This window comes from Diadema antillarum, unplaced genomic scaffold (assembly GCF_040938485.1).
Source record: "Diadema antillarum isolate AM-2024a unplaced genomic scaffold, OU_Dant_1.0 scf00000170, whole genome shotgun sequence".
NCBI lineage: Eukaryota > Metazoa > Echinodermata > Echinoidea > Diadematoida > Diadematidae > Diadema > Diadema antillarum.
In genome coordinates this window covers 1,535,062-1,560,030 of record NW_027271059.1, presented here as the reverse complement: position 1 = coordinate 1,560,030, position 24,969 = coordinate 1,535,062, and the positions used below count along the sequence as shown (strand labels likewise).

At 40.6% G+C, this 24,969-nt stretch overlaps 1 protein-coding gene across 1 annotated transcript in view; it reads left to right on the top strand.

Moving 5' to 3' along the window:
* The window catches only part of LOC139722687 (uncharacterized), a 40,243-nt gene extending 15,592 nt beyond the window's left edge, over window positions 1-24,651 (top strand). Inside the window, exons 2-7 of the mRNA XM_071633980.1 lie at window positions 5,005-5,240; window positions 5,859-5,993; window positions 14,330-14,483; window positions 22,191-22,226; window positions 22,799-22,924; window positions 24,596-24,651. Of these exons, the coding sequence (XP_071490081.1) occupies window positions 5,005-5,240; window positions 5,859-5,993; window positions 14,330-14,483; window positions 22,191-22,226; window positions 22,799-22,924; window positions 24,596-24,651 (743 nt within the window). The remainder of the gene's footprint in view (window positions 1-5,004; window positions 5,241-5,858; window positions 5,994-14,329; window positions 14,484-22,190; window positions 22,227-22,798; window positions 22,925-24,595) is intronic.
* The last annotated feature ends 318 nt before the right edge of the window (window positions 24,652-24,969 follow it).

Here is a 24,969-nt window from a genome sequence, read left to right as displayed (position 1 = left end):
TGAGTTTCTTTTTGACATAGTATGGGCCACTGAACTTGGCTTTCAGTGGTTCACCTTGTATGGGCAGCAGTACAAGAACTTTGTCACCCTGGTTTGAAGGTTCGGGCTTTTGCATTTTTGTTTGCCTTTCTCTTCATAGAGTCTTGTGACACTTTCAAGTGTTCCCTAGCTACCTCACAAGCCTTTGAAAGCCTTTCACGTAACTTTGACACATAGTCAAGTAGGTGGACCTCATCATCCTCAGTCATGAATTTCTCTTTGATGAGCTTCAGTGGGCCCTAACTTCATGGACCGTACACCAACTCAAATGGGCTGAAACCCGTCGACTCATTGTGGGAGTCCCTCGTTGCGAACAGCAGGAAAGGGATGCCTTATCCCAATCCTCGGATACTCCTCACAAAATGCCCTAATCATCGTCTTTAGGGTCTGGTGGTAGCGCTCCAACGCACCTTGGGATTGGGATGATAAGCTGACGACTTCAGCTGCTTTACACCCAACGATACATCACCTCTTGAAATATGCCCTGACATGAAATTTGACCCTTGGTCAGACTGCACTTCCTTGGGCAACCCATATCTAGTGAAAAACTGCACTAGAGCATCTACCACAGTCTTAGCAGTGATATTTCGCAATGGTATAGCCTCTGGAAACCGTGTAGACATATCCATGATTGTCAAGAGGTACTTATGACCCGACCTAGTCCTAGGCAAAGGTCCAACACAGTCAACTAGAACCCGACTGAATGGTTCTTCAAACGCAGGTATCGGAATCAATGGCGCCGGCTTCACTGAATGCTGTGGTTTTCCAGCCACCTTACATGTGTGACAAGTCTTGCAAAACTCAGCCACATCCACATTCAACCCTGGCCAATAAAATGCCTCATGATCCGATCCTTTGTCTTTCTGACGCTAAATGGCCGCCAACAGGTAACTCGTGAGCAATCCTCAAGATCTCACCGCGGTAACTAGGAGGGACAACAACTTGATGGACCACCGTCCAATCCTCATCAGCTGGCCTATGGGAGTCTCCACTTCCTCATCAAAATGCCATCTTTGACATAATAGCACTCAGGACCTTTCAGCCTCAACCTCAGAACACGCCGTCTGAGACAAGCCTTTCAACTCAGAGTCTGCCTGCTGTGCTCAACCAAGGAAGACTTGCTAAACAGCCCATCACTGTTAGCCTCGGAGCCTAATACAGCAATCCCATCATTCAAATCCTTGAAAAAGGTTTCTGCCAACCAAACAACGGAATTCTCCTCCACATCACAGAATCCGCATCATCTTGAACAGCCCTACGAGCCTGGGACCTAGTCACAACACAATCTGGGAAAATCCCAGTAAACTCCTCCTGCAACTGCTCAGTTTCAGCAACCACCACTGGTTTATCCGAAACAACTGAGACGCAACCACCTTGTCCCCAGCCAAGTCATTCCCAACAGGAAGTCAATCCCTGCCATCGCAACTCAGGAACAACTCCAACAGTAACAGGACCAGAAACTAGGTCACACTTCAAATCCACTCTATACAGTGCACTGACATATAACTGCCATCAACAGTCTGAATCAAGACTTTTGCATTCACTGCACTATCTGGTGGAAAAGTCATACCACCATCCACCATCAACGACTGAGAGGCCCCCGTATCCCGCAGGATGACCACTGGCTTACCTGCCTCACCAGAAGTACATGGGGTCACCTCACCATCAAACAAAAAGCTACGATAGCTCTCATCCACCTGCTTCAGCCTATCTTTGAATTTGGGAGATTGACTTTCAATGGCCTGTGTTTCACTGAACGGGACACTGTCTTCGGGTAGGACACTTTTTGACATGACAAATCCCAAGTCCTTCTTTGTTTTGTTTTGCAACTTCCAACACTGTGACTTTACATGCCCTGTCTTGTTACAGTGAAAACATTTGATGACATTTGCACTTGTACTGGACCCTTTGTCAGATTGAGGCTTTGGTGCCGATGAAGTTTCAGAACTCGTGCCTTTTTCAGGACCAGCATTCTTTGGATTGCTCGACTGATTTTTGTCTCTCTTGTTTCCAGAGAAATTCCTGAAAGGTGGTCTGTTGTCATTTCTTTGGGTCAGCTCATACTCATCAGCCATCAAGGCTGCTTTATGCAAACTTGTCACTTTATGATCATCCAAATGCGACCTCACACTGAAAGCAACACTCTTTTTGAATTCTTCCAAGAGAACAACCTCACGTAGGTTATCAAAGTCCTGATCCACTTTCAGGGATCTGTACCACCTATCAAACATCATTTCTTTTTCACGAGCAAACTCAACATGTGTCTGGCCTGGTTTGCGGTACGAATTTCTGAACTTGTGTCTGTATGCCTCTGGCACCAACTCATAAGTATTCAACACTGCTTTCTTGACTGTAGCATAGTCACGTGATTGCTCTTCAGAGAGAGATGAGTACACATCAGCTGCTTTGCCGACAAACACACTTTGAAGGAGCAAGGGCCAAAATTCCTGTGGCCAGTTCAAACTGTTAGCCACCTTCTCAAATGACACAAAATATGCATCAACTCTGTTTTCTTCAAACTTTGGCACCAATCGAATGTTCTTGGCCAAATCAAATTCAGAGGGAGCCTTTTCATGATTTCCAACAGTCTGTGAATGAGTCAATTCCATCTCACGCAATTTCACTTGTTGCTCCACCTCAAACTTCTTCTGTTCCATTTCAAATTTCTTCTCTTCCATTTCAAGTTTCTTCATTTCAATTTCTCTTTGTTTGTCCCTTTCCTTCATTTCCATTTCTAGTCTCATCTTCTCTTTCTCCAGTTCAAATTCCCTTGCTCTTTCTCTTTCCTTCATTTCCAATTTAGCAAGCTCAAGCCTGGCTTGATCTGAAATTTGAGCTCGATCTGGAGTGTCAATTTCTTCTTTGAGCTCCATGTGACCAGCTACTAAGTCAAGAATCTCTGCCTTTCTTGCACCTTGTGGAACATCTACATTTAAATGCTGTGCAATAGCAGTCAAATCACATTTGCGTAACCTTTGCAAATCTTTGAGGGACAAATCTGTCCTCTGAACAAATGCCTGAACATCCATTGTACTGATTGACATTGTCACACTGTAATACACACAATATACAATTGAACAATCAACTCAACTGATATTTTGTCTGTACCAATACTCTGGATTCCGGAACGTTCCAAATTCTAAGTTTTGGCTTAAATTCACCTCCCGGACAAGCCCCCAATTTTGTTACGACCAAAATCACTCTGAGAATGATCGCACAAAAGAAACAATCAACTGATGTTCAGGCGGTTTATTAACAGTGATATTGTGGGTACAGACTGGTAATCGGCGTCACATCAGTACAACAATGATCAATAGAAACAATTACAAATCGGTAATGGAATCACTTACATGCATCCAAATCTTAGATCTCAAAGTTGCTACAGTTCCCTGGTAATGTCCAGATACGATGTTCGATGCACAAATGCATGATCCGCGATGCACCGATGAAAGATTCCTTCGACGTAAATCCAGAGGCACAGGTTACAATAGTCCGCGTTATAAATCCAGGGTATATGTCCACAATAGATCCACGGTATAATGTTCACAGCGAAATGTGCAGAATCCAACCACCACGTCCAATCGATGCGTTGAATGATTCACTTTATATTGTCCAGCTAGGAATCCAGCCCGTCACAGCTTTGCCGTAGCAATGTCCATTGACATAAAAACATGGAGTCTATCCCAATGAAGGCAAATTAATTCTCTGCAGGCAAAAATGTCTCCCAGGCCTTATCTCCACAAACATAACAGGTCAGCAGGTAACACAGGACTGACTATAACAAGTCGCTTCAGAGCCAGAAGTGACGTAACTCTCAGAGCAGAGGTGTTAGGTACTCTGCCTACTGCAGAATTTCTCTGGCTTATATACTATCCATTCACCCCTTTCTAGCACATTCTGTAACTCTCTCCAACCTGGGGCCACATACATGAACATACTAGCAAGTCCTAGTTCCAGGAAACCTGGATGACTCACTGCATAACATCATTGCCAAAATTAACTACCAATCACATTGGGCTACAGGGACAGTGCCTCACTCAGCCAAACATGTAAGCACTTCCCAGAACATTCTGGAATGGGTGAAATCATTCTAGATTGAGTGAGCTATAAAGTATTTCCTGTTACATGCATGTACTGTATAGCTACATTGTATAGCACCTAGAAAATTCTCCACTGATCTGGTCAGCCTGTATGTACTATATCTATACCACATAGAATGTTCTCCATTAATCTGGTCAACCTGTGTACATACACATTAAAACAGCCATGCATACAGTACATAATACATGTATATAACTACTAGTGTGTACATTTGTGACATTTGCAAGAACAGAATTCAGATAGCAATCATAATGCCCAGACTAGCTTAGTCGATGAAATTTGCATAGAGTCTCTTGAGAGTCAACCTCTAATAAATCAGCAAGAGAACATCATTTGGATGGTGATATTATGTATAGTAGCAAGGCCTCTGCTGATCCATGTTGACTTTAGGGGAAAGGGGGCATTTAAGTCCGAATGAAAATTCACACACACACACACACACACACACGCTTCGGTACCTGCAGGTGCCGAAGACTGTTATGGTCCAGATATGGGAGTGCCATCTTATGCCCGTAATCAAACGCCGGCCCTTAACGTCTAATCTTATAGAACAAGTAGTCAACAGAATTGCAAACGTCGGGATATGTGACAATTATACAGACTTGCATCTCTCATAACACACAATTACAAAACAGAATTGTTGCGCAACGATTCCTCCTCAAAAATATACACTGTATAAACAATATGCCATTTCAAAAAGACTAAATTATGTGAAATTTTGTGTGAAAGGAAACAATCAAACCAAGTAGGTCTCAAGCGTTTGTTTGTTTGTTTGTTTTTTTTCAAAGAAAGTGTAGAATCGTGAAAACAAATATTTTGAGTCAAGATGACATTTGCTTGTCTGCTCTCCTTTTTTCTTTTCAGATTCAGAACAGTTTTCCCGGGTTCCTGTCACATACGGCTCTGTACGTCTGGGTAAAGAAAGTTTAGTGCTGACTGTCAACCATTTCTGTCAATGGTGGATTACTGCAAAGATCACGGAGTTTTTCTTTTCCGAGAAACGGGTCATTTGCATACCTTACATACCCAAACATGTAACAGCGGGAGAGAGGCACACAGTCACATTCATCATCCATGATGACATCCAAGGTGTGCACAAGGTATGTTTTTTGGTGGGTTTTTTTTGATGAAAATAAATAGTTTAGGTAACATTACAGGTAATTTGATAACACTTTTTAAATGTCCCAATATACTTTTCTTTGCATGATGATACCAAAAAAAAAAAATGAAAATCTAACACATTGATCAAAGATCAAATCACCCCCATTTTAGGCAGTATAAATGAGTATGTGAACTGATATAATGAAGAAATTTTGCAAGCGTATCCCGAAGTCACATCCCATAATTACTTCCCAGCCAGGGCAAAAAAAGGAATTGTTTAAGAGTAATTTATTTATTTTTTCAACAGTAAACAATCATGTATCCATGTGAGTGTGAGTGTGTGTGTGTGATGCACATTCACAAAAGTCATTAAATGTCCGAAATATAATATGTCATATGAAATATCTCTCCCTCTCTTTCTCTCTCCCTCTCTCTCTCTGTATATATATATATATATATATATATATATATATATATATGAATTCGTTTGATCTAAACTTTAAATCAGTTTGAAATTGGCTTATTTTCATGCCTGGAAAACATGAAAGTCAGAAAGCCGATATCTAAATATCTGTAGACCTAAAATAAAACTTAGTTGAACGACTATTATTCTGCAGAATATTCATGAAAAGATGGTGACAGCTAGCTTCGTTATTGGACGGGTTGGTGGCGGCGAGCAGTTCCCTGTGAAATTGAATGACGGCAGCGTCGTAGTAACCATGTGGGTAGAGGAGAAGGTGATAAGCACTAAAGTGAGTATAGTCTAACTTCACAGTCTATCTTTTCTACTGCATCTTTATTGTTTTTTTATTACACATGGATTCACAAGATTGGTCAGACTGTTAGATACTTTGTCCGTTATATAGGTAATGGATGGCGGACGGAAAACAACATATTCGACTCCGCGTTTCGCTCTTCTTGTTTGCTTGTTATACCTCAGCAAAAATAAGTTCCATATCCGGATTAAGGTAAAATATTCTTTCGTAAATAAAACGCGGAGTGGGCTTATCCGGGCAAAAATGCCCATGATATATTGTCTGGTGCACTGGACATTTGTCGACATTGCTTTGACTTTGCGCATTCGCGACTAAAGAGCTATTCAGTTGTACACTATGACTTTAGTCGGCTACAATGGAGATGGTGGGGGGCTTCCAAAATAAGATCAAAGTTGGGTAAAATTGCTATATACGCCAGTGCATAAATCGACTGTTGTTGGGCATTCCTAAGTCCCCCCCCCAATAGCTGAAATGGGCAGCATTTCTCTTCCATTGTGTTAGAAAGGGCAAATAGTAGCCGTATAATTGTAAAATTTCCTTTATAACATTGCCAACAATAACTTCAAGAGAATTGTAGCAGTCTCCTTTTCCACCGATGGCTACATCGAGACTTTGGAATGTCCGATTTTCCTCAAACGTTCACTGATACGTTCTAGTATGTTGCTGAATTCAGTCAATCCACATTTCAATATTCGGACCTCTGTTCCTTTAAGTAAACAAATGTATCATTAATCTCATGTTCTCTTTGTGGGAATGGTTTTTGTCTTAATGAATAAAACAGCAAAAACCTTTAAAGGGATCGTATAGTTTTGGTTGAGACCTACTTTCAGGTTTCTAACATTTTTTTGGTGAGATAATGAGAAACCTCTCATGAAATATGAAAGAGCATGTAATTTTATGAGGAATTCAACGTTTATTTAATGAAAATTGGTTTTGAAATGTCTGAGATTCCAGATATTCAAAAAAGAGCGATTCTAATAAAAGTGTGTGACCCACACTTTATTACGATCACTTTGTTTTACTTTGTTTTTGGATGTTTCAGTCATTCCAAACCCGATTTTCATCAAATAAACTTTGAAATCCTCTTAAAATGGTATGCTCTGCATTATATCATAAGTGTTTTCTTGGTATCTCGCAAAAAGTAAAAAGCCCAATTCTCATCTCCACCAATACTGTACCATCCCTTTAACACTCACGCAAACATGAGCGAAGTCGTTTCAGCATATGGGGGTACTTAGTTACACTTTAGAAAGTGTTCATAGGCCTACTGGATAAAAGTAGATCTGATAATGAATAACATTTATTGTGTACCTGTCTGTGTATGTATGCGGTCTTTGCATTTGTGATTGTGCGTGTGTGTGTGTGTGTGTGTGTGTGTGTGTGTTTGCCTCTCATATCCATTTCTATTAATTATTGATCATGCATGCACGGAATAAAAATATCACTGCTTCCTACAATACAAGCTTACTTCTCATCAAAGTAGGCCTATTTTAGATGTAACGGAGTATCAAACAGTGGTACCTATTCATTAAACATTTCTTTCACGTAGTCAAGCTGATTCCATTGACTGAAGAGTGTGGGTTTTGATACGTATCTGAATATGCGTGATATTGATGTATGTATATAAGCTGAAAAAATGCATAGAATCATAAATCAGTTTCCTGTATAGGTAACAAAGCATTATCTATATTACAAATTCATGGGTTAAGTCGTTACAGCTAAATAACATTCAAGATGTGTCATGGGGCAAGTATGCCGCACACACACTCTAACTGAGAAGTCTACAGATACGCGCTATTACCTGTGTAGTGTTGAAAATTATTGAAAAAAGAGGGGAAACTAAAAAGCAGAGCTTGTAATATGCATTGTCCTCAAAGCCATTGTTACTGAGGTACAAAGAATGTAAAGGCCGTGTCACACAAGCCTTGCGTGCGACTTCCAAAGAACAATTTTGACTACCCGGAGGTCCTCGTAGATGATCCGCACATGACAGTACCTAGCATGTATCTCAAAGTAGTCGCCCGGAGGTGCGCACGCATATTTTTTTACCCGCAACCGTGTTTAGGCCCTGTCACACCTTTCCGGGCAAGCTACTCGGGCTTGTTACGTGTAGGGATTTTCTAGCATACCGGACATTCCTGAGGGCGGAAAAGGATTTGTGCGAGTCAGCGCATGTGTCTTACTTGCTGGACGCGTTATACTTGCGAGTATACTGTGTGACCTTTATACCAATCGCGTGGGGGCTGACAACTCAGTGAAGGAATTCCTCTAATGGAATGGCTGAAATCTCACAGAATTTCATTATCTTGGCTGCATACTGGACAGCGAAGTACCTGCGTGGGAATTACCTGGGAAGTACTGCCGCTAAGGGTCTCCTACTGGCGTTCTGCGTGGACCTCTACGGGCATTCCCGCGACTCACCCGGAAAAAGTTTTGGTCATGCTCAAAACTTGGCTGCGGTTAAATCAGACTTGCGTGAGCACCTCCTAGCAACTACGCGCTAGATACTGCCACGTGCGGACCAACTGAGGAGAGCTCCGGGGAGTAAATTTGTTTCCCCGCAAGTCAAGCCGCAGACGTTCCCCGTACGGTATGACAAGGCATGAATGAAAATTGCAAACATTCTTGTTCGCCCGCTGAAAATCTTCTACGTGGTGGAAACTACCTCCTCGCCACAAGCCCACGTAGCTTGCCCGGAATGGTGTGACACGGCCTTTACCATGTATCATACGGGCAGAGAAGCGTATAGAGTGAGTACAGCACAATCGTTGATGACAAACTAAATCCCTATAAAAGCCCAAAGAATGTCCCTCTTTTAGCAAGAAGTTGTTATGATGATGATGATGATGATGATTTATTATTATTATTATTACTATCATTATTATTATTGTTATTAATTTTATTTTTATTATTATAAAATTATTGTAATTGTTATTCATTTGGTCATAATAATAGTGCAACACAGTGCAATGTTACAGGAGTACTAAATGTAACAAACGCAAACAGAAAAACTGACCAGAATGAATATTAGTTATTTGTGGAAAATTGAGCAAAGAAAATGGGATTCCTTCGGGATCCGGACCTCCGGATTCCTAACCCGGTGCTCTACCGACTGAGCTATAGAAAGTCCTTATTCAGTTTTAGTCCCAGAAACCTCAAATACTCTTGGTCAGAAGCTATAGCAGTGTGTTAGTGTGTGACACACACGTGCGCACTTTAACGGATAGAGAAACGTATATAAAGTGAGTACAAATATTCATTGATGACAATCACACATAAAAATGAACCCTACTTTTATGTCTCATACAGTGGACTAGCTCCCAACAAACCGGCATCCTTAACTGTGTGATAACAAGCAATCATACACGCAACCATAGGCGTACCCAGGATATCTTAGAGGGGGGTGTTCAGTGGCGTACCGTGGGTCAAGACATGGGGGGGCACCTCATGGAAGCAACATCAGAATTGCATAACTGTACAATTAAATGCGAGCGAGCGGAGCGAGCGAGCTTGAAAATTTTGACATTTTACAGTCCCCAAACTGCCGTTTGTAGGTATATATGATAATATATGTATATATATATATATATGCTCTGGAAATTAAGGGGGTTGCACCGGGTGCAACTGCTGGCAGTTGCTGGCAGTAACATCAGGAGAATGGCATAACGATTAAAGAGAATTTTGACATTTTACAGTCCCCCAACTGCCGTTTGTAGCTATATTTTTTCGCTTTAGAAATTAAGGGGAGGGGGCGCACCGGGCGCAACTGCTGGCAATTACTGACAGCAACATCAGGAGAATTGCATAACGATTAAATGCGAGCGAGCGAAGCGAGCGAGCTTGAAAATTTTGACATTTTACAGTCCCCAAACTGCCGTTTGTAGCTATATTTTTTCGCTTTAGAAATTAAGGGGAGGGGGCGCACCGGGCGCAACTGCTGGCAATTACTGACAGCAACATTAGGAGAACTGCATAACGATTAAATGCGAGCGAGCGAAGCGAGCGAGCTTGAAAATTTTGACATTTTACAGTCCCAAAACTGCCGTTTGTAGCTATATTTTTTCGCTTTGAAAATCAAGGGGAGGGGGCGCACCGGGCGCAACTGCCGGCAATTACTGACAGCAACATCAGGAGAATTGCATAACGATTAAATGCGAGCAAGCGAAGCGAGCGAGCTTGAAAATTTTGACATTTTACAGTCCCCAAACTGCCGTTTGTAGCTATATTTTTTCGCTTTGGAAATTCGGGGGGGGGGGGCGCACCGGGAGCAACTGCTGGCAATTACTGGCAGTAACATCAGGAAAATGGCATATAACGGTTAAATGCGAGCGAGCGAGCTTGAAAATTTTGACATTTTACCTTCCAAAAACTGTCGTTTGTAGCTACATGTATATTTTTTTCGCATTAGAGGGAGAGGGCGCCCGGTGCGCCCCCTGGATCCGCCACTGGTAGTCAAGGGTGTCGGTTTATGTTCATGATTGTGGGAGGTATGACCAGCGAGGGGACGTCGAAGTGACCAAGCGGGAGAAGGATGTCCAAAATCTGCACTTTATATGAAGCATCCCCTAATTTGTTTGTGTTTGTAAGTGTGTGTGTTTCATATAGATGGAAAAGTTAGGAAATAGCCAAGGTCAAGTCTTATTATTGGCAATGCAAGGCATTTTGATATAGACTAGTATGTAAAGCAACACTGCAATATCAATGATCAAGCTTTGATAGCAAATGTGTACAACCTATATATCAAACATCACATTGCGCAACATTGCAGCGACTCTTTTTGCCATTCCGATATTCTGAGTACACTGCGCACATCCTGCTTGTATTCAAAATGCCAACCAGGAATCACTGAATCACAATCTTTTGTCATCTCCGGCTTTTCGAACAATGTTATACCTCTTTAATTATATGGTTAAAAGAAATCTTAGAAAAATATCTTTTTTTCTTGATCATCCTTTCATGTCGATTTCAAAAGCAGTTTACTAACCCTTGAATTACCATTTTCGTAGGTTTTTTTTTCTTTTTTTTCTTTTGTTTACCAGCGGATTGGGGGGGGGGGGGGCACGTGCCCCCCATTCCCCCCCCCTCCCCCGTAGTTACGCCACTGTTCCTAGACCTAGATATCTAGTGAATTTTAGGCGCCGCGCAATAAAGTCATCCAACCACAATTTGTAGACTCACATTCAGTTATCTTTCAGTTTTACTTTCAGTCATTGAAAAAATTCATATCTACTGTTACTAAAGATTACCAAGTCCAAGTGTTATTACTAATTACATTGAGTAGCAAGTAACTTGCTACTCCCAGAGCTTCCAGAGCTTGCTGCTTCCAGTAGGCTACTATACTGACTGTACTTGGTAGTCAGTGGCGTATCTAGGGAAAACGGCGCCCGGGGCAAGCGCGAAAATTGCGCCCCTAATTTCTGAAAAAGTGTTCAACCCCAACCCCATCCCGGTAGGGACTTTAAAAAAGTCCTCATGATATGCTTTTTGAAGCAGTTAAGAGGGGTCTTTTGAGGTTGATTTAAATGTAATAGATATTGAAGAATTCTGGCGAGCGAGCGCAGCGAGCGAGCCGAAAATTTTCATATTTCAGCTTTATACATAACATGGAATTCTTTCATTTTTGGTTATTAAATCTTCGAATTACAATTCTAAACAATATATAGTGACGCCCTTATAGATAACGATTTATACCAACAGTGTCCAACCCCATCCCGGTAAGGACTTAAAAAAAGTCCACATGATATGCTTTTTCAAGCACTTAGAAGGGGTCTTTTGAGGGTGATTTAAATGTAATAGATATTGAAGAATTTTGGCGAGCGAGTGCAGCGAGGGAGCCGAAAAATTTTGTATTTCAGCTTACAAAACATGGAATTCTTGTCATTTTTGGTTATTAAATCTTCGAATGACAATTCTAATCAAGATATAGTGACCGTCTTATAGATAACGATTTATACCAACAGTGTTCAACCCCAATCCCATCCCGGTCAATAGGGACTTTGAAAAAGTCCACTTGATATGCTTTTTCGAGCACTTCAAAGGGTTTTTTTTGAGGGTGATATAAAATCTGATAAATTTTGATAAATTTTGATAAATTTTGGCGAGCGAGCGCAGCGAGCGAGCCGACAATTTTTGTATTTCACCTTACAAAACATGGAATTCTTGTCATTTTTTGGTTGTTAAATCTTACAATTCTAATCAAGATATAGTTACGGTCTTATAGATAACGATTTATACCAACAGTGTTCAACCCCAATCCCATTCCGGTCAATAGGGACTTTAAAAAAAGTCCACTTGATATGCTTTTTCGAGCACTTCAAAGGGTTTTTTTGAGGGTGATATAAAATCTGATAAATTTTGATAAATTTTGATAAATTTTGGCGAGCGAGCGCAGCGAGCGAGCCGACAATTTTTGTATTTCACCTTACAAAACATGGAATTCTTGTCATTTTTTGGTTATTAAATCTTACAATTCTAATCAAGATATAGTGACGGCTTCATAGATAACGATTTATGCCAACAAACTAAGGACTAGGAAAGATACTCTAAATTACTACGAGTGAGTGAGCCGAAATTTTTATATTTCCACGTCATCATTTCTTTTGTTCTTCTTATTTTTTTTTTTGTGGATAAATCTTGGCGAGCGGGCGCAGCGAGCGGGCCGAAAATTTTTATATTTCAGCGTTACAAAACATGGAATTCATGTTTTGTTTTTATCTTGTTTGATTTGGTTTTCTGCCCCCCCCCCCCCCCCCCCCCATTCTCCTTCCCCCCGTCCGGGCGAGGGTTTTTATCTTCTTCTTCTTCTTCTTCTTCTTTTTCTTCGTCGGTTTTTTTTTCTTCTTCCTATTTTTCTCGCTTTTTTTTCACGTGCCCCCCTTGCCCCCCCCCCCCTTATAGATACGCCACTGTTGGAAGTTGATACTACTAACTTAGCATGCAATGTGCCTATAATAGGCTGCAGCGCAGCATGCATTGTACACACATAATATTATGCATCATACACAATTTACGGTACCGCGTACGGTATAATACCGGTAAACGGTGAACATTATGCCCAATGTATCTTCGCGATTCGGCCAGAAAGCAAAGCAGGGATCGGGAATGTCTACTGTTTGCGCGTCAGCTTCGTGCGCGGTGCAGTAACGTAGTATTAACACGTACTGTACACGAGTTCTTTAGTGCGTATAGTATTATGTAACTCCATAATGTATCATCATCCACACAAACATTAAGATAAAACAAGGAAGAGAGAGAGAGAGAGAGAATGAACGCAAAAGAAAGGAAAGGCGGAATTCAAAACGGAAATAAAAGCGACAAAGACAGCTTTTGTTTCATTTGTCAACATCTAAACATTGCTGAAGAGGGGTGTTGAATAGCTCAAACACCTCCCTTTTGCCCAAGGGAGGTGTTTGAACACCTCAAACACCCCCATTTTGGCAAAGGGGGGTGTTTGAACACCCAAAACACCCCCCCCCCCCTCGGTACGCCCTTGCACGCGACAACAATATAACAACAACTGAACAGCAATGTTTACTAACACGCGCCACGGCCCTAATCTCTACTTCGTCACCATCGAAGCATTTTTACAATCATAACATTCATCACAAGGGGAAGACATTGTACCCAAAATTCAAATCATATAAAAAAAAAAGAATACAACATACCCAACAAAAAAAAAAAACCCATCCCAAACCCAGTTATAGAAACTCCCCAAATGTTATAGATATAATGTAAATTAAACATTCAATTTATCATCTCAGACAATATTTAACGCCAAAATGAATGCATGCAAAATGTCATGACATAAAAGTTATATACTATTATATGGATGGCTGTATGTTTTGGCTGGGTAATCATGTGTTGTTTGGTTTTGTGTTATGTTTTAGCATTCATTCTGCATTGGTGTTTTCTATGTGTGTATCATCTGAAGTACAGCTCAAAGGCCGCAGAACCAGGCGGGGCAGTCACCCCCTCCCCACACACTCACACACACACACACACACACTCACTTCCCAATTGTTGGCCCTTCCGAGCCAATGAAAAGGGGAGGTGGATTTACGAGAAAAAAAAAATGACGAAATTAAAAACTGTCAATGAGTCTCGGAGAGTTCAGCCCCCTGGATTCTTTCGGGGGGGGGGGGGGGTATAATGCATATCGACACTTTACAACAATCCCTAAAAGAAAACAAAAACAAAATGAAAATGTTCCGCGGTCCATGCCGCTGCTGATACATTTCCTCTATAGTCTATACATCTAAAGTATGCAAAAGTGACGGCAACGGTTTCTCTGCTGGTTTTGAATAAACACACAGACAAGGGACATCAGGTTTTTCACCACGCTGAACAATCAACAATTGGATTTCTTCACTAAAGCTCAGGACAACCCCATGAAGAACCTACTGGTTAAATTTGAAGTGGAGCAAGGAAGCAAGAAAAGCGAGCTTGAATTCCTTATCGATTACACGAGTAAGTAAATCCACATTCCCTATTGTCAATGCGAAGATCAAACTCTTGAAGCAAATGTATATTAATGTTCATTATTGGAAATCTTGGTTCGCATTTTGCTGGCAGATTGACTTAAACTGGTAGGATTTCTAGAAAAAAAAAAACACAAGTCACAAAACTTCTACCTGAATTATTCAGTGAACGTTTAGAACCAGACTTTTTAAACACTAATTCTAAAAGAAATGCGAAAAATGTAGTTCCTTAAAGGGAAATAAATTACTCTTTACAACCTAATTTTCAATTAAAAAAAAAAGAAGTGACTGATAGATTACCATACTTTCTTAGTTTTATTGACGCATTTTCTAGTTAATCGAAAAATTTCAGTCTGAATGAATCTACTCAAAGTTTGTGCATGACAATTTGTGTATGGCTAAAAATGTTAACACTCTATGTTTTAAGAGGGCCGTGACTTCGTCTATACGCCAATTAGCGCTCAAATATTTGAATAAAAGAGCAGCAGTACTTTCAGTGAAATTTTCAGCGAATCTCCTTTTAGAAATATGACAGCAATATGTAACTCAATAATTACATATTCTTCATTGTTTTCAGAGATAATAGATGACAATCGTATATCTTGTTTAATGAAGTAAGAAATCAAAAACAAATAAGTATGCAATACTGACAGATGATAAAGGTACGAAATTACATCAATTCATCTGGACTTACTGTTTTAATTCCGAGAGCGATTTAAAGTCAGATCATTGACTTTCATCAGTTCGTCTGATTTGCTGGCGGGAAGGCATCGTTTCCAATCGGCGCAGACGCACTACATACGCTATTGTTCGGAGTCAGTTGTCGAGTAATGATTATCTGGATGACAGAGTTGTATACACCCGGGAGAGGTTGTGTTGTTGCTTTAACAATATTGATATAATAATAACTCAGTATTTATATAGCGCTTATCAATAAAATCCTCTAAGCGCTTTACATGATGGGTATATACCTGAACATAAAGTACTGCATAATCCAAGATACTATAATTTACACAAATAATTAATCACTTAAATAACAATAATAATTACATAAATGCACGGTTATTTAAACTACAATGAAAAGCACAATACCCTCAACAGGCTGGTAACATTTAACTGAGCAACTAATTACGAAAGAGATAAGTCTTAAGTGCAGTTTTGAAACTGTTGAGGGATGGCTGATTTCTTAGGCTCAAGGGGAGTGAATTCCAGAGTGAAGGGACGGCGACTGAAAAGGCTCTGTCAACATGGGTGTGGGAGACTACCTTAGGGGCTTTTAGGAGATTCTGTTCAGCTGATCTTAGAGAGCGGGATGGTTGATATTGAGAAATCATGCTAGAGATATATGGGGAAGATTTTCCTTGAAGACTCTTAAATGTGATAACTAGGATCTTCAACAGAATGCGCTTATCGATGGGTAACCAGTGTAGTTGTTGAAGAGTATTAGATACATCATGTTTCCTCGGAACCCTCTGGACAATCCTGGCTGCAGTGTTCTGGATTCTCTGAAGTTGGCTGATCAGGGATTGTGGGAGTCCAAACAAGAGGCTGTTATTGTTGTCAAGTCTACTGGTTATGAATGCATGAACTAAAGCCAACGTCGCTGGAGTAGAGAGATACTGTCTAATCTGTCCTATCCTTCGGATGGCTATCATGGCAGAACGGCAGATAGAGCGGACATGTTCTTTCATTGTGAGATGTTGATCCATGATGCAACCAAGATTCCTTCCGAATGGGGATGCTTCCACCACCAGATCTCCAACTCCAACGGACAGCTGTTCAGGCATATGCCGAAATCGCGATGAGAAATGAACGATTTCAGTTTTTGCATCATTCAGTGTAAGCATGTTCTCCTGAGACCAAGCTTTGACATCTGCGAGGCATTCACTGACAAGAGAGAGTGATTGAGACCTGTCACTTGATCGGAAAGTCAAATAAATTTGGGTGTCGTCAGCGTACATCATCACTTCCAAGCCATGCGCTTTAACAATATCACATATCGGAGCACAATAGAGTGTGTAGGTAAGTGGACCCATTACAGATACCTGTGCTACACCACACGTGTCGCTGTAAACGCTTGAAGATGAACCGTTGATCACCACGACATGGGATCTGTTAGCCAGGTATGACTGCAACCAGCTGAGGACTATACCACCAAATTCATAGCGTTCAGCTAACCTTCGGAGCAAGATTTGATGGTCGATAGTATCGAAAGCCACACTATAGTCTAAGAGATCAAGCACGACTTCCTCGTAGCCATCCAGCGCCAGACGAATGTCATTTTGGACCCTTATCAGACCTGTTTCCACGGAATAGTTGGCTCTGTATGCTGAATGTATATTTGGCAGAAGGTGATTGATATCCAGATAGTCCTTGAACTGGCTTGCAGCTATTCTCTCAACCAACTTTGCGACAAAGCTCAAGTTCGATATGGGACGGTAACTACTGAGTTCATTACGAGGAAGGTTGTCCTTCTTCAGCCTGAGTGTTACAATCGCCTGCTTCATGCTCTCTGGTACTATTCCTGCCTGAAGACTGCCGTTGACCATCTTTGTTAAGATAGGAAGTAGGGCTGACGAACACCTTTTCAATAAAGACGTCGGGATAGGGTCCAGATTACATGTAGAATTTGATGTTAATTTGATAGTTTCCAGCACTCTGTCATCAGTGACAACATCAAATTCCCTCAAAGTAGCAGTACAATTCACAGTAACTTGAACCGACATATCTCGAAGGGGGCAAATATTTAACTCAGCCCTCAATTTCTGGATTTTCCCATTAAAGAAGTTTCCAAAAAAGGTGGCAAGTTGCAGGTCAGAGTCATGTTCTGGAAGAACTGTCTGTGACGTGGGTGCGGAGAGGCTGCTCGCCAAGTGAAAGAGGGCGCAACACGTACCTTTTCCAGGAAATAGTTGGATTTTGCTTGCAGAAGTTCCTTGTATGATTTACAACTATTCTTGTAGATTTCTTTGTCAACCGTTAGTTTCGTTTTTCTAGCACGACGTTCCTTCTTTCGTCGCTCTTGCTTAGCACGGGGCAAGCTCTGAGTGTACCAAGGTGCATGTGGCCTCAAGATCACATCTTTCTCTTCAAATTGGAGCATGCTCATCAAGGATTCCTCGAAGCTCTCGATCATAGAGTTCCATCAGTTCTGGAATAGTTGGTAGATCATCACTACATAAATCCGAGGAAGTGATGTCATTACAGAACCTCTCCATGGCAATGTCCTTCAGTTTCCTAGCAGTAATGTGTCGCTTGATAGGACCGGGTCTTCTCGTATTCAAGCGACACATAATTGCAGAATGGTCTGATAGCAGGCTCTGCGATGTTGTAACTGATGATACCAGGGAATCGTCGTCCCTAGAAACAGTGAGGTCTAAGGTATGGCCTGCCGTGTGCGTCGAGCATGCAATGTGATTCTTTAACTTTGAGACATTTGGAGGATGTCCAGGAAACTAGATGCATCAGCACTATTCGACTTCTCAATTAGCTATGTTAAAGTCACCGGCAATGATCAGTCTCTGAGGTGATGCGAGAAGTATCTCCAGTAAGGACGAGAACTCCCTATAGAAGGTCGCATTGAAAGCTTACTTTTTCGAAGCTGGTGGTCGATAAAGTACAATAAGTCGTAAAGTACACGAGTTCGCTGAGGCTAAAGTCAGATTCAGGTATTCAAAGGACTTGAAGTCCTCCAGAGGATTCCTGGTAACATGGTACCCTTTGAGAAGTAAGACGCCAACCCCACCACCTCTGCCACTATCACGAGGAATGTGGTGGAAATCTAAATGAGGTAGTGTCTCTTTGAGAGTAGCAAGAGTATGACTCCTTCTCATTACCAGTCAACAATGTCTCTGTGAGCACCATTATATCCAGTTTGTAAGTGATAACAAAGTCACAGAGAGCGTTACACGTACCATGGGATTTTATAGATCGGGCATTCCACAGCGCAAACCTCGTCGAAAATTCCGACTGGCTGCTGACAAAGTTCCGTTGGTAGGAATGCTCCTCAGATGCATTACACTCGAGTCGGATATTCGGCTTATGATACTGTCGCTTTTCCGTTGAGAAATGCGTGCTTCAGCATCCCGAGTACCACTGTTGAAACGTCGTTTTCTTCCCCCCCCCCCCCCGACATCCTCTACGTTTAACGATGTTTAGTTCTTTCAGCAGATTCTTTGTCAGACTATCAACTCGGTTTCTCTCAATGCCTCTAATAGACGTTTTAACTTGAAAAAGCTGTCTTTTTGTATAGTGGTGAATAGGTCGATCCATTGTGGCATGCCCCAATTCCGCCTCAGTAGGGTAGAATGGTGTGCAGTGGACTTTGGGTGCACTTGACCATACACTGATAACAATGGTAACAGGCAGTAGCAAGTATCGTCCCAGCAGCATTTTCAAGTCCGTATTGGCTGATTAGAGGCGAAACCATCGGGAAGATCCGGGGAAGAAATTCAGTACATGTCCGACGATAGACAAGTCACTGTACAGCAAAAATGATCACACGAATCAAACCAAGTTTTGCGTCAATAATATACATGTACAACAATCCAAAATGTTGCATACTACATATGATTCCGTAAACAATAGGTAGTTAAATCAGAAGCAACAACAAAATGATGAAACCCTGACTTTAAAGACCGATTTTGAGAGCGATCGAAAAGATCGTGCAGCTAGCGGCAGCGCTACATATATTTTTTGAGAGATAGGTTTTCGGAGTAGACGGCTTCCCACCCCCCCCCCCCCTCTACGAATCACCGAGGCATATCTTTGTCATTGAAGTTGTGTTTGAATGTCGTCAGGTGGGAGAAGACTTCCGAATCGTTGCCCTATGGTACCTGATCTTTATTATGTAGCGGCTGCTTGGTTTCACCAAGATAGTTCTCTCGTTATCACTGTCCTTGACGTTATATGGCGTAGACAACGTTGTTTTTCTTTTCCTTAAGTATCTTGTCCCTTTGATGGACCAGCTTCTGTTTGATTGTGCAAGCCGTTGTGAAGTAGACAGTACGGGAGCCTGAATGAATCCGTTGGATTTTCTCAGAAAGTCCGTTGACGTACATTGTAGGGCACAGAGATACCTATGCTCGGCGCTGCTCTGCTGGACATGTGGTTAGCTTTCTCGTCCATCCGTGGTAGACACGAATGCAAAGTGGTTCCCGGAGATGTTTAAGCAGCTCTTTCTCCTTTGCCTCCTTAGAAGACTAATTGTAGGACGCCCTATGAAAGAGTGTTCGCACTACTCCCAATTTGTGAATAAGGGGGTGGTGTGATTCAAACAGAAGGTATTGGTCTGTATGGTGGGCTGTCCTGTAGACCGAGGAAAGGAGCGTCCCGTCGTCTTTGATGGTGATGAGACAATCTAGAAACGCTAGTTGTTTGTCATTTGCTGTCTCAACTGTGAACTTGTTATACGGTTCGAAGTTATAATTGATATGCGCAAGGAAGTTCTCTAGTTCTGCCGTCTTGATCTTGACCCAAGTGTCATCAATAAATCTTAACCAACGAGAGGGTGAATTGCCGGAGAATGAACTCACAGCCATGTCTTCAACATCTTCCATATGTGACCCTGCACCTCAAAACAAACAAAAAGTCGCCAGACATGAATTTTCAGTTAAGACCATATTCTGAAAGAGCAGACTTTAAGCTTTAAAATGATGTATAACTCAAATCAAATGGACTCTCCTTACCTATCTAAATATTGGAAAGAAAGCACAAACTCAGGAAAAGTGTGAAGTGAGAAAAGAGGCTCTGAAGTACAGTGTCTATTCAAGCGCTTAACCTTTACCACACAGTGCTGGCTGTGCCATGAATGGGACAAAAAAAAAGAGGAAGTATAAACCACCAGAGTAACAACAATGAAGGGATTATCAACTTAAACTGAAATTTAGCATGCCTCATCATCACATTCTGTCCATAATTAATGCCAATTTTCAAAGCAGTAGCGCTATCCTTTCAAAAGTTATTAGAGTTGAAAGTGAAGAGTGTGGACAAGGTTTTTCAGAAATGAAAAAGGGATTCTAAAGACACACCCAATCACACTATTCTACCAAAAATGTTCGAGATAAACTGCTAAAAAAACACACTTTCCTGCCTGTTTTTTGATACCAAATTTTGGCATTATGTAAAAGAAGACCCGCTCTTTCAGAAAATATGAAAAAGTCAAGTTCGGCTAGGTTGACCCATTTCACTTATTTTCAGTCCTCACGCAAAATCAGTGTGTGCGACTTTATGTTCGTTTTGAGGTGCACGGTCACATATGGAAGATTTTGTACCAAAGGATAAAGTAATTAAAGAAAAGAGAAACAACGTCGTCTACGCCATACAGTGTCAAGGAGAAGGTTGCCAAGAAAACTATATTGGTGAAACAAAGCAGCCGCTACATAAGCGATTCTATCAACATCGAAGACCAGGTACATTGGGCAACGATTCTGCCGTCTTCTCCTACCTGAAAATATTAAAACACAACTTTAGTGACTTCTTAAAAAGGAGCCTTGGTGGTTCGAGAGGGGGGGGGGGGGTCAGGGAAGCCGTCTACATCAACTCCGAAAACCCATCCCTTGCAAAGGGTGGGGAACTGCGACACAACCTCTCCCTGGTGTACAACTCTGTCATCCAGAGAACCCCTCGACGACTGACTCTCAACAATAACGTCGGTAGTGCGTTTGCGCCGATTGGCAACGACGCCTTCCCGCCATCAAAGCAGACGAGCTGATGAAGCATCAAGAATCTGGCGTGGAACCGTTCTCGGAATTAAAACAGTAAGTCCATGAATTTGTCGATTTTATTTTGTACCTTCATGTAATACACATGTATTACCTGGACGAATAAGAACTCACACCAATTAATTACAGGCAGATTCAGATCCAATATTTGTAAACGGAAATGGTCACTTGAATTTAGCACAGTTAAAGGCAAACATGCTCCATTTAGAAAATGAGAATGCCAATAAAGCAAAAGGAGCCTGGACTGAATATTGATATTTTAGAGAAAATGTAGGAGAGAAAATATACATACTCTATACTATAGTTATTATTGAAAATCGTAAAAAAAAGAATATAGATACGAATTTAATATTATTATACGAAAAGCCAGTATGCGTAAAATGGGTCAAGAAAATAAGAGTTTGTACGCAAAAACCGATAAGTCCATATTTACCAAATGGAGATATTTGCGATTAAAGGTTAAGAAAAATAAAGAGAATAATAAGATTTTTTTTTGCTTCTTTTGATTAAAACTTCAGAAATGTACCTTCATATGTATAGTGACCAATATATCATTTAAAAAGGTATTATTTTGTACTTTATGACAGAGGCCGTACTTCAAAATCTTCAAAAAAGGACTTATCGGTTTTTAGGAACAAACTCTTCAAACGTTTGTTGTACCAAGAGGAATCTAAATGCAATGTGGAAATCTTTGAGACACATACTACCAAGGATGAATAGAGACACTACAATTCATAGATTTTGTTGATGGTAGAAAGTAGGAGCGGCTTAGATGTGAGTCGCAAAAAAAAAAATGATAAGATTCTTCTTGGAATTTAGAGCAATACTTGACTCGAGTTGTATCCACCTTCAGCTGTAGAAAATAACAGTCTCTAATGATTAAGCATTCGAATGGCTACTATTTTATATCAAAATGTGGGACGTTATCTGGTATGTTTGTCACATTGGTTCTGCTGTCTTTCCACATGCTGCAGCTACATCATCACATGGATCAGCTGCTGCAACCGCAGGTATGTTTATCAAAAGAAAGAAAGAAAATGTAACAATTTCATGATCAATTTGTTTAACCTGTTTTCTGTTACATATTACTTTATTGAAATGTAGCATCTTTTGGAAGTGTATGGTTAGAAGATAAATGCTTTATTTACTACCACACCTTGGACTATTGCGACTTCATTTTGTATGGCTGCCACAACATTTGGTGCGGCTATACCACATTTTCAGTACAAGTCAGGTTCCATAATGTCCTCTGCTGCTGTCACCTCACCAAAGCTGCTAAGTCCTGTGGCTCAACTGACAATTCTATGACGGATATCTCTATGCAAAAACCTTATTTCAATTAATACTTTCACTAGGAATTGTTTGCTCCCCTGTCACTCTCGGCGCGCCATCTTGTGCACAAGGTGTAGCCTTTATGTCTTTTGTCAGATCAATCATTTTAATGCTGGTTATGTTTCAGTCGCTGCGAGAATAAGTTGACACTGAATATGCTTTCTTTTTGTCCTACCACATTTCATATATTTTTGTAGATGTAGCTTGATTACTAAGTAATTCCAAACTTTCTTTTTCAACAAACCTTGAGGTACTACCACGTCATCTGTAATGGCTGTGACGTCATTAGGTGCTGCTGCCACATCCTCCTGCCAAGCTTCCATGTTATCATCTCCTGCAGCCTCATCACCACAAGGCCCGGCTGCCGTGTCCTCTGGTATGGCTATATCATCAAAGACATCAATTGTGGCAAAGCAATATGTTATGACTTGAAGCCTCTTGATGCATGTCGTGAAAAAAAAGTATCTGGCTGTACTGGATTCTAAAACGTTAAAAATTCTTCGAGATGGTGAACCTTTCATCAAAGGTCTACCGCAAGGCCTTCGCAATTATTCTTTTTTTCATTGGAGGCTTCCTATACACAAACAGATTATGTGTGCAGGCATTTGGGCATATTATTGAAAAAAAAAAACATATATATAATGTAAGAGAATACTTTGACCTTCGCTCATGCAGATGATATATTAGGCAAACTTATTTATCCGTGTGTCTCAAGGTACCGTAACTTTGACAATTTTTATGTCATATGTCACTTGTTTTGACACATAAGAAAGTGAAAGAGATGGACACGCCTGAGGAAAAAAAAAAAGGAACAGTGAACCCAAAAACAAAGGCTTAATGTGGGGAAGCGTGAGCGCATTATTACCACACACACAAAAAAAAGTGTTCAAAGTAGTATTTGACTTTTTCTGTTTGAAATGATAGAATAAGCAAACGTATTCATTCATAATTAAGTCTCCGAGTACTTTGAATACTTTCTACTTAAGCCACTGACCAATGCAATTCCTTCTAGCTTTGGAATCCCTTGGTTACAACTTGAAGACGACGGGCAAGTGCACCAATGTTGTTTGCAGTTCGCCCTACAATTGCAGTTCGCACTGATCGTCTTCCAGAATTACCCTTGGTCCTATTGGGGCTTGATGTTAATGTTTACTCAAAACATTGTCCAGATGTTGGAATTTGACGGGGGTTCTCCATCAGGAAAAGCATTCCTATAAATTATGATGACTCATTACATAATTCCTTGTCTCAAGAAATTTCATATCGATAAACAATCATTCTATTCAGGATTTAGCTGAAACATATTTTGTAACTGTGATAAAGTAGGGGTGTTTCGTGCACCAATTCCTTCATTTGATTGATTCATTACCCAAACACACGGCAATCATGAGGAAGGGAATGAGATGAAGAAAATGGGCATTCATTTCAATAGACTGGTTCACAAGCATTCAATTACTATGTCGGACAATCCTCAAACAACTTTTGTTGGTGTCAAAAGCAGCCTATCCTTAATTTGTACAACATTTGAATATGTTTGTGAACATTTATATCTACCCTTGATTTCAGCTTGGTGAGCAAGTGGTTTGTAATTTCTTTTTTCAAAATTGCAGCAAATGAATTCTTTTTTTTTTACGTAACATTTTCTAAATCACATATTATGAAATATATCTTTTCTCTTATCATACATTATATATATATATATATGATTATGTTACATCGGTTCTGCTATCATTTCATCTGCTACAGACACATCATCACATTGCTCAGCTGCTGAAACCGCAGGTATGTTTATCACAAGAAAGAAAGTAGAATTTCATGCTCGATATGTTTAAACTGTTTCTTTCACTTTCGTAGTATTCATTTTTATGAGAGTTAATCCTTTTACTTTTAAATGTATTTAATCAATACGATTTTATATGTAGTTGGAAAATGAGCTTTTAATTGGATTTTATTACCACGACCAGGGCTACGGTTTTTCATAATTGTGTGATTGCCAAAACAGTTATTGCGGTTATAATCTTCTACACACATTTCCAATCTTGTCCAGGTTCCATGGTGTCCTCTTTCTGCAGCCACATTATCAAGTGGCCCAGCTACTTTTAGTCCTTTGGTTCAACTGACATATTGAAGGCAAACTAAACCAATTTAATGGCGGAGAGCTATTTATTATGCAAACACATAAATATATATATTTTTTTTTTTAGATATAGCTTGATCACTAATAAATTCCAAGGTAAAATTTTCTTTTTCAACAAACCTTGAGGTACTACCACGTCATCTGTAATGGCTGTGACGTCATTAGGTGCTGCTGCCACATCCTCCTGCCAAGCTTCCATGTTATCATCTCCTGCAGCCTCATCACCACAAGGCCCGGCTGCCGTGTCCTCTTGTATGGCTATATATCATCAAATTCAATGAACA